Below are 15,842 nucleotides of genomic sequence, written 5' to 3'. Positions count from 1 at the left end.
AAAATCTAGGAAACTCCACAAATCCCAAACATGATTTGAAAAAGAGTCACCAGATACAATTTGGTGAGAATGTATCATAGCAGAGAAAAATAGAAGCTCTTAGAGAAAAAAAGGCAGATCACCACAAGCAAATGGCAACCTGACTGATGGCTGCAACAGTAACCATAATGATGGCCACAACAGTAACATTGGCAGTCAGAACGTGGATCTTCAGTGTGCTGGAAGAAAGAAACTATCACCCTACAATGCCATGCCTGGAAAAAACATCTTTAGAAGACGAGGGTGAAACAATGACATTTTCAGATAGATAAAAGGAGGCATTTACCATGCAGAGACTCTCACAAAAGGAACTCCTGAAGAATGCGTTTTGAGAAATGGAAGATATGAGATGTAAAATGGGAGGATGAGCAAAAGCATTGGTGATTATGTGGATAAATCTGAATAAACACTGATTATTTAAAACAATAATAAGTGTTTCATTTGTTGGAGGGAAACAGAATCAAAATCAAATAATAGAGCACAGTAGGTTAGACAGTAACAGAAGTTAAAGCTTTCTAAGGTCCTGCTGCTGCTCATGAGGAAAGCAGATTTCTGGGGACAAATGCATGGTTTACCCACTGCACCAAAGTATAATACAAGAAAATGCTGAGTCTCAGAACTCGCCTCAATCAACACATGTTCCCTGTCTGAGGTCACCCAGCTGCTCTGGAATGCAAAGGGGCATGATCTTGTATGGTGTTCATCATTGTGTCTTCATTGCCTGGAACGGTACCTGACATATAGGCAAACAATAAACAGTGTTGAATGAATGAGTAAATGAGTGAATAATTTCTTCTGATTGTCTTAAATGCTTCACAATTGTTACTTATAACTCAATTTGGCTGCAGCATAGGCACATGAAAGGAAGTCATAGGAGATAAGGCTGAAAATATTGGTTGGCTCTAGATGATCTAAAAATAATCTAGCTAATAAATATCATGATGTAGAGGGAGAAACATGACAGATGGTGCATGTGATGTGCTAAGTCCCCTATATTTTATAAGGAGACTCAATATATCTAGTTGTTAACATTGATAAATCAAAAATAGAAATGTTGTTTTATTATGCAAAGCTTTTTTAAAAAAAAGAATGGAAACTGTATGCAGTGGTTGCTTTTGGGGAATGAGACTTCGGGAGACTTTGCATTTCATTTTATACACCTTAGTGTCATTTGAAATAAACCTGATTTTGAAAGATCAAGTAAGCCAGGGCCTTGAATGCCAAGCAGAAGAGGGCAGACTATTCTTTAGCTATGAAAGCTCACGTCGCTTGATTGGTCTGCTTCCTGGATGCTCATTGTGGGCAATGAAAGACTTCAGGATGGTGATTCCTTGCAGGGAGTGGGGCCGGAGAGGGTAGGGGAGGAACCAAGATAAGTGATTGGAGTCAGGGCAAATGCTGAGAAACATCTCATGTGGTTTCATGTGTCATACTCTTATTTTCCAGCACCCTCTGTACAGGAAATCACAGGGTTGTTGAGCATCTTGATAAGCTTCACTCAGTCATCAGGTTTCACTCCAGCTCCTGCAGGCATCTCCCCATCCTCAGCTGTTTGCCAGTCCCAGGAAAGCACTTCTCAACTCACCAACTCCAGTAGAAAGAAGGGTGTTAAGGTAAGAGTTTGTTCAAGAACCATCTTCTTTCAAAGGCAGTTTTGGTTTTTACCTTAGTCCACATCCTGATGAATTCATTAGGAAAAGAAGACAGGAAGCTCCTTTGAGGAAGCTTTGGATGCTGGCAGCTTAGATGGTGGGAGATCCGAATTGGGTCAAGCAGGTTCGTCCCACTTGTCTTCTATCTACCGATATTCTCCCCTTCTCTTCGACCATTCAAATCTGAAACTATGGAGAGAAAGATTTTGCTGATTTTAATTTAGGGGCAGGCTAGAATGAAGTCATTACTTCCCTAAGCTAAATTGTTATTTAAAACCTCAGGTTGCACTGATTTTCTTGTTATTCAAAAGGTTTTTCCTTCATATCTGTCATTGTCCCAGCAGAAAACACACATCACACCCTCCAAAGGGGTAGTTTAGAGGAGTTTAGTGAAGAGACTGTTTACAACGGTGTGAACAGGGATTAAGGAATGATGAAGCCCTCAAAGGCAAGTGATAGTGGAGGGCTGTTACTGTTGCTAGGTCTGAAATGATAAGGAGAAAGAGAAGTTCTGAGAACTCAGAATGTGCTGTAGCGGTAACTGTAACTGTAGCTGTGGCTACAGGAAAGGGCCACCAGACAGGGCTATGTCCTTAGGTAGAAAAACACTGCCACTGCCAACTCACAGCCCTTCAGGGCGCAGGGAGAGAGCCAGGAAATTTTTTAAAAATTATCCCCCAATCTCCTGTCAATGTGTCCCTTTGGCTGAAAAAAAAAGTCACCCTCCAATCTCCTGTCAATGTGTACCCTTTGGAGCCTGAGTGAAAGACAGCCCATTGACGAGGCACAGACATGTCTCCTCCCAGGATGCAAAGGCAGGTAGAGAAGGATGGACATGAGATCCTAATAGCAAATAGGAAAAGTCCATTTCTTCCCATAGCCTCTTCTCAGTTTGTCTTTCCTGAGACTTTCTCTATTAATGTGATTGAATCAATTTCTCATTCTATCACCTCCCTTTTTTTTAATTGTTTGACCTTCCCATCTAGTGTCACTTCTTTGGACTAGTCTCTCACTATCATCATAAATGCCTTGAGAATGGAATGTGGTTGGGAAAAAAAGGGATTGGGAGTACATAGGTACTCCCAGCTATAAGTACACAGGTATGTGTAATGTAAGTTTATGATTTTGGCTTCTCTAAAAAGAAACCTATTATAGTGATAATCAAAAAGAATGTTTATTAGACTTGGGCTGATAACTCTAAGACATCAAACATCAAGGCTCCTTCCAATTTCTATTTCCCCATCCCTAAAGCGGTACCCTTACCCTCATGGTCCTACATGGCTCCCAAACACATCAGCATTCCAGCCAGAGAGAAGAGAAAAAAAGAAAGAGTACAGGAGGAGCTGGTTATATCACTTTCTCTCACCTCCCCTTGACCATCACATATGGTTACATGGTGCCATTAGCATAAAGGGAAGCTGAGAAATGGGCCTTTTTCTGATCTAAGACTCAGAATTATTATGTGTGAGAAAAGGAGAATGGCTTTTGGGGCAACAAGCAATCTCTATAGCCCGATTCTCTTTTAGCATCTGTGCTCACTTGGAGATTTTTCTCAAGACTGCCTCACAAATAGTGAATGACGTAGACATGGAACAGAAATAAACCTAGGACAGGGCCCCAGGAGCTGGTATTGGACCTGCTTTTCACCATGTGATTCAGGAAACTCTTTTGTACACGTTAAGCCTGTCTTTCTTTGTTAAATGAGCGTATTACAATAGATGGCCTCCAAGGGATATGTGTTGGAGGCTGGGGATATAATAGTGAACAACCACAACAAAAATGTTGAGTTTAATGAGGGAAGTAAAAGAAAAAACAGACATACACTTAAAAATACAGGTGCAGGGCCGGGCGCGGTGGCTCACACCTGTAATCCCAGCACTTTGGGAGGCCGAGGCGGGCAGATCACAAGGTCAGAAGATCGAGACCATCCTGGCTAACACAGTGAAACCCCGTCTCTACTAAAAAAAAAAATACAAAAAATTAGCCAGTCGTGGTGGTGGGCACCTGTAGTCCCAGCTACTCAGGAGGCTGAGGCAGGAGAATGGCGTGAACCCAGGAGGCGGAGCTTGCAGTGAGCCGAGATCGAGCCACTGCACTCCAGCCTGGGCGACAGAGTGAGACTCCATCTCAAAAAAAAAAAAAAAAATACAGGTGCAAACTGTGTTCAGTGCCACGAATAAAAAGGCCAACCTGCCCTGAGGGAGGACAACAGAAGTGGTTTTCTTCCATATCCTCACAAGGCCAACCAGGGCTACAGGAACTAAGACAGCATGTGATGGATGCATTCAGTCCTTGATGCCAATTCTGCACCCCCATGGAGGACACATTCACTCTCCCCTTGGAGGCCTCCAACCCATGAGAGTTTTCTGCAGTGTGGAGTGATTGACAGCTGTTTTTCTGAAGCAAGAAAGAGCTCTTGCATTCAGTTGCTTATTCTCAGTTGGCTTCTATTCATATCTCTTCTCCTTATTTGATTAATTTCTCTTCCTTACTGTTTCTTAAAGTTGCTTAATCTAGGCTTAAAAAACTGCAATTTTGACATTCCATTTTGGATTTGATATGAGCATTACTTGTTGCTTTTCTCCTTTCTTCATGTGTAGTTGGTATTGAACCCTTGCAATGGGGCTGCAAGGCTGGTTAAGAACAAGCCCTCTGACACAGACCTGTGGGTTCAAATGCAGGCTCTACCACTTGTTTGTGAGACCTGAAGCATATTACTCAATATATTTGTGCTTTAATCTCCTTATCTGTAAAATAGGACTAATAATAGTACTGACCTCACCAGGCTCTGAAGAGGATTTAAAGAGGCTATACCTGAGGAGCACTCAGCCAGCTGCTATTGTTCACCCCATTGTGAGTAAGGCCTCCTTCCCAAGTGTAATTTACATAAGGATCTGCCTTTTCCCCCCAAAGCCCTGCACAGTGTAGACATGGTTCTTTTTTCTAATTTCCCACTCCTTTCCCCAAATAATCCTGTTCACAAATGCTTTAATTTGCAAAGAAAGCTCAAAATCATCTGGGGGAAGTAATGGGTCCACCGTAGATGTATTCATACCACAACACCCTCTAGTTACCTCTAGACACTAGACACTCTCAATTGCTGCCTCTCTCTCCTTTTCCCAAATTGACCCCTTTTCCTCCAAGATGCAGAGAAATTCAGATAAACCCTGAATCCTCTCCATAAACTGGAAGTTTAAACTCTTTTGGGTGCTGAGCAAAAGCCATATACTAGCCCTTCCTGGATTGAAGATATGACAGTGGCCATTATTCACTATCTGTGTAGGCAGAAGCAATCCCTTCAAATACACCAGAGCTTTCCCAGAAGGAAACATGAGGAATGATGTTTTCTTCATTTCTTTACATGTGTGTTTTTTAGTGACTAATTTCATTTTAAAATGTTGGTGTTCCACTTAGCCCAAATTTTCAACTACTCTTGGCTCCCCATGCATGCATGCATGCATTCATTCATTCATTTATATGTGGTACAAACTTCTTGACCCTCCACTATGCCCTCACATTGAGCTAAGCACTGAGGACACAGAAATGGATAAGAGAAAAATTCTTCCTGTTTTCATAAAGCTGACCCACTGAGCAATTTCTAGCCTGACAGGCCTGGCTGTCCTCAGACCTGTCCTAGCAAGAAGTCACCTCTCCGTTATGACCCTAAATCATGATCTCCATTCTGACTGTTGATGGACCCCTCTCAGTCATTAAGGGTGGCCATGGGTCATGGCCTGGGTCATTTCTTCTGGCCCCTGAGAGGAAATCTGTATGCCAGGATAAAAAGAACGCTGAACTCAGAGTCCTGTCTCTTGCTGCCCCACATATTCTGCCTAGACTTTTCTCTTCCTGCCTCCAGGAGGCATGACACAGTGACAGTGAGTGGGGGTGTTTGGGCCTTAGAATATTCCCATACCAGCAGAGGATCTACCTTGTAATAGGAAGAGCCCAGGAGTTAGAGTCAGCAAGAAATGAGTTTGAATCCAGGTGCTAGGACTCCCTGGCCCTTAATAAATGACTTAATCTCTTCAAGCCTCTGATTTCCTCTCCTGTAAAACAGGGGCGGTAATTACCACATAACAGGCTGGTCATGAGAATCAGTGAACATGCAGCAGGTGCTCAAGTCTTGTTTTTGTTTCCAGGGGCACCAGTGGAGGTTTTCTGAGCATGGATCCAACCACCCCGGCCTGGAGAACAGAAAGTACAACAATGAATGGAAATGACCAAGCCCTTCCTCTGCTTTGTGGCAAGGAGATCCTGATCTCGGTCTTCCTGATCCTTTTCATTGCCCTGGTCGGGCTGGTAGGAAACGGGTTTGTGCTGTGGCTCCTGGGCTTCCGCATGCGCAGGAACGCCTTCTCTGTCTACGTCCTCAGCCTGGCCGGGGCCGACTTCCTCTTCCTCTGCTTCCAGATTATAAATTGCCTGGTGTACCTCAGTAACTTCTTCTGTTCCAGCTCCATCAATTTCCCTAGCTTCTTCACCACTGTGATGACCTGTGCCTACCTTGCAGGCCTGAGCATGCTGAGCACCATCAGCACCGAGCGCTGCCTGTCCGTCCTGTGGCCCATCTGGTATCGCTGCCGCCGCCCCAGACACCTGTCAGCGGTCGCGTGTGTCCTGCTCTGGGCCCTGTCCCTACTGCTGAGCATCTTGGAAGGGAAGTTCTGTGGCTTATTTGGTGATGGTGACTCTGGTTGGTGTCAGACATTTGATTTAATCACTGCAGCGTGGCTGATTTTTTTGTTCATGGTTCTCTGTGGGTCCAGTCTGGCCCTGCTGGTCAGGATCCTCTGTGGCTCCAGGGGTCTGCCACTGACCAGGCTGTACCTGACCATCCTGCTCACAGTGCTGGTGTTCCTCCTCTGCGGCCTGCCCTTTGGCATTCAGTGGTTCCTAATATTATGGATCTGGAAGAATTCTGATGTCTTATTTTGTCATATTCATCCAGTTTCAGTTGTCCTGTCATCTCTTAACAGCAGTGCCAACCCCATCATTTACTTCTTCGTGGGCTCTTTTAGGAAGCAGTGGCGGCTGCAGCAGCCGATCCTCAAGCTGGCTCTCCAGAGGGCTCTGCAGGACATTGCTGAGGTGGATCACAGTGAAGGATGCTTCCGTCAGGGCACCCCGGAGATGTCGAGAAGCAGTCTGGTGTAGAGATGGACAGCCTCTACTTCCATCAGATATATGTGGCTTTGAGAGGCAACTTTGCCCCTGTCTGTCTGATTTGCTGAACTTTCTCAGCCCTGATTTTAAAACAGTTAAGAGAGTCCTTGTGAGGATTAAGTGAGACAGTGCCTATGAAACAAACACTAAGTGCAGTGTCTCTGGAACTGCCTTACTCACAGCCCTATGGGAGCTTTGCCAACTCTGCGGTCCATGACTGTTCCCACTTTTAATGAATCCTACCTTTTGCAGAAGGCTGAAAGCAGGGCAGAAAAGGTCTACATTTCTTTGGTCACTGCACTTGATAGGGACTCAAAGAATGTTATATTTTTAATTAATTTCTTTTTCTCTTCCATACAATTTCTGTCTCAACAAAATTAGAAGAATTAAATTTAAAACTAGCTCCAAAAGAGCAGTCGTCTTTCATTTTGGCAGACCTTAGAATATCCCCCTAGCTTAATAAATCTTTGTTGAATGGCATAATGAATGAATAAACTGGTTAATTTTTAAGTTAAACCTCTGAAAAGTCTCCATTTACCAGATTTGAGTCACTAAATTTACTGCTTTCACTACTTTTGAATTTTGCAAACATGAAATTAAGTTTTATAATTAGATAAATCAATGTCAACACATATTTAAAGTTTGAGGTACACTGTCTTCCTGTGGTTTCCTTTCACATGCCATCCCTTAAAATCCCAGCTACACGCCTTCCCATTCCTTCCCCTTTGCCTTTGTTCTAATCTTCCCTCTCTGGGGGCTCTCTAATTCGTCCTGGAAGTTTCCAATGGCTTATAGACTCCATGTTCTTGGAGGACAGGCTGTATGTCAGATTTACCTTTTATTCCAAAGAACTCGGAGCGTTTATTTTGTTCATTAAATTGCACGTATTTTTAAAAGTTACGTGTTCCACAGAATAAAATACTAATTGTAAATGCTGCATCTTTTAATAATTTTTTATTATTTTTAATTAAGGTATAATTAAGAGAATGATATGCACAGATCATAAATATACAGCTTAATGAGTTTTGTTAAATAAATACACCTATGTGACTCAAACTTTATTCAAGACAAAATATTTTCATCATCTCTAAAAGTTCCCCTGTGCTCCCTCATTCTTCCCGCCCCCAGAGGCAACCATTGTTTCTATTTCAATCAACAAATATTAGCTTTGCCTGACCTTTAACTGTATCTTTTTAGAATCATAATATGTGTATTTTTTGTTTCTAGCTCTTGCACTCAACATAATATTTTGAAGATTTATCTATGTTATTGCATCACATGTATCAGTAGTTTGTTCCTTTCAAAGCTGAGTACTATTTAATTGTGTGACTGTACTGTGGTGTAACTATTTTCATACTGACAGATATATGTGTGATGTGTTATGAATTTTTTGGCTATTATAAATAAAGCAGCTGTGAACATTCTTATTCAAGTCTTTTTGTAGATATATGTTTTCATTTCTTTGTATAGACAACCTGGAATGAAACTGCAGGATCATGGAAAGATGTATACTTAATTCTATAAGAAAGTACCAAGCTATTTTCTAAAATGTTTGTACCATTTCACATTCCCGCCAGCAATGTATGAGAGTTCCAGTTGCTCCACATGCTCCCAACAAACATGGTATTGCCAGTCTTTGAATTTTAGTCATTGTAATGAGTGTTAAATAGTATCTCATTGTGTTTTAATTTGCATTTCCATAATGACTTATTAAATTGAGCATCTTTTAAGTGCTTTTTATCTACTCTTTTTTTGGCAGTGTCTGCTTAAGTTTTGCCTATTTTTATTAAGTATTTGTCTTTTTCATTATTAATTTGTATACATTTTTTCATATGCTGAATGATTCTTTTGGTAGTTACGTGTATTATACTTATCCAGTTGGTGGTTTGCCTATTCATTTTTACATATTTATTTATTTTTAACAATTACGTATATTTATGGGGCACGATGTGATGTTTTAATCAATGTATACCTTGTAGAAAGACTAAATCAAGCTGATTAACATATCCATCACCTTACCAACTTATTTGTGTGTGTAATGTGAATGTTAAAAATCTATTCTTTAAACCAACACCACATGTTCTCACTTATAAGTGGGAACTGAACAATGAGAACACATGAATACAGGGAGGGGAAGAACACACACTGGGGCCTGTCGGGGGGTGGGGTGAGGGGAGGGAGAGCATTAGGAAAACTAAGTAATGCATGCTCGGCTTAATACCTAGATGACGGGTTGAGAGGTACAGCAAACCACCATGGCACATATTTACCTGTGTAACAAACCTGCACATCCTGCACATGTACCCCATAACTTAAAATAAATTTTAACATCTATTTTTTTTTAGATATAGTCTCACTCTGTCACCCAGGCTGGAATGCGGTGGCACAATCTTGGCTCACTGCAACTTCTGCCTCCTGGGTTCCAGCGATTCTCATGACTCAGCCTCCCAAGTAGCTGGGATTACAGGCATGCACCACCACGCCTGGCTAATTTTTTAAAAATTTTTAGTAGAGATGGGGTTTCACCTCGTTGACCCAGCTGGTCTTGAACTCCTGGCCTCAAGTGCTCCACCTGCCTGAGCCTCCCAAAGTGCCGGGATTACAGGCATAAGCCACTGCACGTGGACGAATCTCTTCTTTTTTTTTTTTTTTAAACTTTTATTTTAGGTTCAGGGGGTACAGGTTTGGGGGGTACATATTTGTTACATAGGTAAATTCATGTCATGGGGGTTTATTGTACAGATTATTTCAACACGAAGGTATTAAGCTCAGTACCCAATAGGTATATTTTCTGCTCCTCTCCCTCCTTCCACCCAATGCCCTCGAGTAGATCCTAGTGTCTGTTGTTCCCTTTTTCGTGTTGTGAGTTTTCATCATTTAGCTCCCACTTATAAGTGAGAAATTGTGGTATTCGGTTTTCTGTTCCTGCATTAGTTTGCTAAGGATAATAGTCTCCAGCTCCACCCATGTTCCCACAAAAGACATGATCTCATTCTTTTTTATGGTTAAATAGTATTCCATGGTTCATATGTTCCACGTTTTTTTTTAACTTTTATCTTAGGTTTGGGGGTACATGTGAAGATTTGTTACATAGGTAAACACGTGTCATGGGGATTTGCTGTATAGATCATTTCATCACCCAGGTATTAAGCCTGGTACGCAGTAGTTATCTTTTCTGCTCCCCTCTCTCCTCCCACTCCCCCTCAAGTAGACTGTAGTATCTCGTTTCCTTCTTTGTGTTCATAAGTTCTCATTATTTAGCTTTCACTTGTAACTGAGAACATGTGGTATTCGTTATCTCTTCCCATGTTCATTTGCTAAGGATGATAGCCTCCAGCTTAATTCATGTTCCCACAAAAGACATGACCTCATTATTTTTTATGGCTGCATAGTATTCCATGGTGTATATGTACCACATTTTCTTTATCCAATGTCATTGATGCGCATTTAGGTTGATTCTATGTCTTTGCTGTTGTGAATAGTGCTGCAATGAACATTTATGTGCATGTGTCTTTATGGTAGAATGCTTTATATTCCTCTGGGTATATACCCAGTAATGGGACTGCTCAGCTGAATGGTAGTTCTGCTTTTAGCTGAGTATTCACCATACTGCTTTCCACAATGGTTGAACTAATTTACACTCCCACCAAGAGTGTACAAGTATTTTCTTTTCTCTGCAACCTCGCTAGTATCTGTTCTTTTTTGGCTTTTTAATAGTAACCATTCGGACAGGTGTGAGATTGTATCTCACTATGGTTTTTATTTGAATTTCCTTAATGATCAGTGATATTGAGCTTTTTTCATATGCTAGTTGGCAGCATATATGTCTTCTTTTAAGAAGTGTCTGTAAATGTCCTTTGCCCACTTTTTAATGAGGTTGTTTTTCTCTTGTAAACTTGTCTAAGTTTTTTACAGAAGCTGGATATTAGACCTTTGTCAGATACATAATTTGCAAATATTGTCTCCCATTTTGTAGGTTGTCTGTTTACTCTGTTAGTAGTTTCTTTTGCTGTGCAAAAGCTTAATTAGATTCCTTTTGTAAATTTTTGCTTTTGTTGCAATTGCTTTTGGTGTCTTCGTCATGAAATCTTTGCCATTCCTAGGTCCAGGACAGTATTGCCTAGCCTGTCTTCCAGAGTTTTTATAGTTTTGTGTTTTACACTTAAGTCTTTAATTCATCTTGAGTTGACTTTTGTATGTGGTGTAAGAACAGGGTCCAGCTTCAATCTTCTGCATATGGCTAGTCAGTAATCCCAGCACCATTTATTGAATAGGAAGTCTTTTCCCCATCACTTGTTTTGGTCAGCTTTGTCAAAGATCAGATGGGCTGTAGATGTATGGCCTTATTTCTGGGCTGCCTATTCTGTTCCATTGGTCTATGTGCTTGTTTTTGTACCAGTATCATGCTGTTTTGGTTACTGTAACCTTGTAGCATAGTTTGAAGTCAGGTAATGTGATTCCTCCAGCTTTGTTCTTTTTGCTTAGGATTGCCTTGACTATTTGGGCTCTTTTTTGGTTCCACATGAATTTTTGAACAGTTTTTTCTAGTTCTATGAAGAATGTCACTGGTAGTTTGATAAGAATAGCAAAAAATCTATTCCTATAGCAATTTTGAAATACACAATACATTGTTATCAACTGTGGTTACAATGTAATGCAATAGATCACAAAAACTTATTCCTCCAGTTTAACTGCAACTTTGTACCCTTTGATAATCATCTTCCCTTTTCCATTTCTCTGCCCCTCTGTAGCCTCTGGTTACCAACTTTCTGCTCTGAGATTGACATTTTTACATTCCACATGTAAGTGGGATCATACAGTATTTGGTTTTTTGTGCCTGCCTTATTTCACTTAGGATAATATCCTCCAGTTTCATCTATGTTGTCCAAATGACAAAACTTTTTTAAGGCTGTATAGTATTCCACTGTATATGTAACACTACATTTTCTTTATCTATTCCTTCATTAACAGATGCTTAGTTTGCTTTCACATATTAGCTATTGTGAATAATGCTGAAATAAACATGGGGTTGCTGACATCTCTTCAACATATTGATTTCAATTACTTTGGATATAAACTCAGAAGTGGGATTGCTGGATCATATGGCAATTCTATTTTTAGTATTTTGAGAAACCTCCATTTTATTTTCCAAAATGGTTATACTAATTTACATTCCCACCAACAGTATGCGAGGGTTCTTTTTCTCCACATATTTGTCAACACTTTTTATGTTTCATCTTTTTATAATAGCCATTCTAACAGATGTGAGATGACATCTTATTGTGGTTTTAATTTGCATTTCCCTGATGATCAGAGATGTTGAGCATTTTTAAATATATCTTTTGGCCATTTGTATGTCCTCCTTTAAGAAATGCCTGTTCAGGCCCTTTGTCCATTTTTATAGTTATATGTTTTCTTGCCAATGAGATGTTTGAGTTCCTTATACATTTTGGCTAAGAAGCCCTTATTATATGCATGGTTTGTAAACATTTTCTTTTTTCAACATATGATTAACACACAATAATTGTACACATTTATGGGATACAACATGATGTTTCAATACTTGTACAAATTGTGTAATGATCAAATCAGGATAATTGGCATATCCATCACCTTAAACACATTTGTGATGAAAACATTCAAAAATCTATCTTCTAGTTATTTTAAAATATACAATACATTATTGTTTACTCTAGTTATCCTACTCTGCAATAGAGAGAGGTTTGCATATATTTGCTTCCATTTCATGGGTTGTCTTTTCACTCTGTTGTTTCCTTTGTTATGCAGCAGCTTCTTGGTATGATGCAATCTCATTTGTATATTTTTGCTTTTGTTGTCTGTGTTTTTTGGGTCCTATCCAATAAATTGTTGTCCAGACTAATGTCATGAAGCTTTCTCCTGTTTTATTCCAGTAGTTTTACAGAGTCAGGTCTTATATTTAAGTCTTCAATCTATTTTGAGTTAATTTTTGTATGTGGTGAGAGATAAGTGTCTAATTTTATCTTCTGCCTGTGGATATCCAGTATTCCCAAATAATTTATTGAAAAGACTATTTTTCCCCATTGTGTATTATTCACACCTTTATTGAAAATCAATTGACCATGAATACTTGGGTTTATTTCTGGAATTTCTATCCTGTTTCATTGGTTGATGTGTCTATTTTTATGCCAGTACCATGATGTTTTTTTACAATAGCATTATAATATATTTTGAAATCAGAGGGTCTGATACCTTCAGCTTTGTTCTTTTTCTCAAGATTTCTTGGGCTATTTGGGGCTTTTGTGGTTTCACAAGAATTTTAAGGTTTTTTTTCTATTTATGTAACAAATAACATTGGAATTTTGATAGAGATTGTATTGAATTTGTAGATCTCTTTGGATAACACGGACATTTTAACAATATTAATTCTTCTAATCCATGAACATGAGATATCATTCCATTTATGTGTGTTTTCAGTTTCTTTCATCAGTGTTTTATAATTTTCAGTGTACAAATTTTTTACCTCCTTGGTTAAATTTATTTCTAATTATTTAAATTTTGATGCTGTTGTAAATTGAAATTGTTTTCTTATTTTTCAGATAGTTCCTTATTAGCACATAGCATTGCTACTCATTTTAGTATGTTGATTTTGTAACCTGAAACTTTATTGATTTTTGAATCAGTTCTAGCCAGTTTTGGGAGAATCCTTAGTATTTTCTACATTTCACCAGCAAACAGACAATTTCACTCTTTCCTTTCCTATTTAGATGCTTTTTATTTCTTTTTCTTGCCTAACTGCTCTGGCTAGGACTTGCAGTACTATATGGAATAGAAGTGGCAAGAAAGAAATCATTGTCTTGTCCCTGTTCTTAGAGGACAAGCTTTCAATTTTTTACCATTGAGTTTGATGTTAGCTGTGGGCTTGTCATATATGTACTTTATTGTGTTGAGGTGCATTCCTTCTATACCTATCTGACTGGAAACTTTAATCATGAACAGATGTTGAATTTCGTAAAAAATCCTTTCTGCATCTATTCAGGTAATTGTGACGTTTTGGCCTTCGTTTTGTTAATATGGTATCACATTTATAAATTTGCATATGTTGAAGCATCCTTGCATCCTATGGAGAAATCCCACTTGATCGTGGTGAATGGTCTCTTTAATATGTTGCTGAATTTGGTTTGCTAGTATTTTGCTGAGAATTTTTCAATCTATGTCCATCAGAGATATTGGCTTGTACTTTTGTTTTCCTGTACTGTCCTTGTCTGGCTATTGTATCTGAGTAATGCAGGCCTTGTAAAATGAGTTTGGAAGTATTCTCTCATCTTTAATTTTTTGGAACAGTTTGAGAAACATTAGTGTTGGTTCTTTAAATAGTGAGTAGAATTTAGTAGTGAAGTCTTTGGGCTTTGTTGAGAGGTTTAGGTGATTACTGATTTAGTTTTCTTACTCATTATTTGTTTGTTCAGATTTTTCTGTCTTCATGATTCAATTTTGGTAGATATATGTTTCTAGAAATACATCCATTTCTTTTTTTTTTTTTTTTTTTTTTTTTGAGACAGAGTTTCACTCTTGTCACCCAGGCTGGAGTGCAATGGCACGAACTCGGCTCACTGCAACCTCTGCCTCCCGGGTTCAAGCGATTCTCCTGTTCCAGCCTCCCAAGTAGCTGGGATTACAGGCATGCACCACCATGCCTGGCTAATTTTTGGAAATACATCCATTTCTTTTAGGTTATTCAATGTGTTGATATATCATTGTTTATAGTCGTCTCTGATCTTTTATATTTTTGTGGTATCTGTTGTAATGTCTACTCTTTTATTTGTGATTTATTTTGATTACTCTTTCCTTTTTTCTTTCAGTCTTGGTAACAATCTGACAATTTTGCTTATCTTTTCAAAAAACTTTAGTTTTTTATCTTTTCTATTGTTTTGTAGTCTATTTCATTTATTTCTGCAGTGATCTTTGTTATATCATTCCTTTTGCTAAGTTGGAGCTTACTTTCTTCTTTTTATAGTTATTTCAGGTATAACATTAGCTTGTTTATTTGAGATCATTCTTCTTTTTTGATAGGTATTTATTTCTGTAAAATTTTCTCTCAAGACTACTTTTGCTGCATCCCATAAGTTTTGGAATATTGTGTTTTCATTTTCATTTGCCTCAAGATACTTTAAATTTTCCTTTTGATTCACTGACCATTCAGAAGCCTGTTAATTTCCACATATTTGTGAATTTTCCAAGGTACTTCCTGTTACAGATCTCTAGTTTCATGCCACTGTAACTGGAAAAGATATTTAATATGACTTCAATCTTCTTAAATTTGCTGATTTTCTTTGTGGCTTAACATACATCATTTATCCTGGGAGAACATTCCTGGTATGCTTGAGAGGGGAATGTATATTCTGCTGCTGTTGGATGAAATGTTCTGTAAATTAATGTTAGGTCCATTTGACCTAAAGTGTAGTTCAAGTCTGCTGTTTCCAGTGATTTTCTGTTTCATCGGTCCAGTGTTGAAAGTGTGGTATTGAAGTTCTCTATTATTGTATTACAGTCTATGTTTCCAATAAGATCCTTTACATTGCTTTATATATTTAGGTGAGCTGATGTTGAATATATAGATATAGATAAATAAGGACTTATTCCTTCATTTTGTTAATTTTTTAGTTAATTTATAAATTCTTTGTTTCTCTTTTTCTTTCTTGCTGTCTTCCTTTGTAGTTTGATGATTTTCTGTAGTTGTATGCTTTGACTTCTTTCTTTTTATCTTTTTCTGTATCTAGTAAAGATTTTTGCTTTACTGGTTACCATGAGACTTACGTAAAACATCTTAACTAATAAGAGGTTATTTTAACCTGATAACTACTTAACTTTGATCACTTGCACAATCTGTACACTTTTATTCCTACCACACAATTTATGTTTTTGATATCAAGTTTTACAACTAAATTATTGCAGCTATTGTTTTTAACTGTTTTGTCTTCCAACCTTAGATACAATTGACATGTA

At 38.6% G+C, this 15,842-nt stretch overlaps 1 protein-coding gene across 3 annotated transcripts; it reads left to right on the top strand.

Moving 5' to 3' along the window:
• Positions 1-1,491: 1,491 nt before the first annotated feature.
• MRGPRX2 (MAS related GPR family member X2) lies at positions 1,492-7,789 on the top strand. Of its 3 annotated transcripts, none has more exons than XM_019036012.3 (3): positions 2,248-2,506; positions 2,678-2,791; positions 5,834-7,789. In XM_019036012.3, exon 3 carries the CDS (start codon positions 5,859-5,861, stop codon positions 6,846-6,848), a length of 990 nt encoding a protein of 329 aa, XP_018891557.2. In that variant the 5' UTR covers positions 2,248-2,506; positions 2,678-2,791; positions 5,834-5,858; the 3' UTR covers positions 6,849-7,789. The 3 variants fall into 3 exon arrangements, with proteins under 3 accessions (XP_004050859.3, XP_018891557.2, XP_055211340.2); XM_055355365.2 differs by lacking the exon at positions 2,248-2,506 and adding an exon at positions 4,477-4,544 and having other exon boundaries at positions 2,682-2,791; positions 5,834-7,094; XM_004050811.5 differs by lacking the exons at positions 2,248-2,506; positions 2,678-2,791 and adding an exon at positions 1,492-1,652.
• Positions 7,790-15,842: the final 8,053 nt, after the last annotated feature.

The sequence above is a fragment of the Gorilla gorilla genome, chromosome 9, assembly GCF_029281585.2.
Source record: "Gorilla gorilla gorilla isolate KB3781 chromosome 9, NHGRI_mGorGor1-v2.1_pri, whole genome shotgun sequence".
Lineage (NCBI taxonomy): Eukaryota > Metazoa > Chordata > Mammalia > Primates > Hominidae > Gorilla > Gorilla gorilla.
This window is presented reverse-complemented; position numbering and strand designations above follow the sequence as displayed.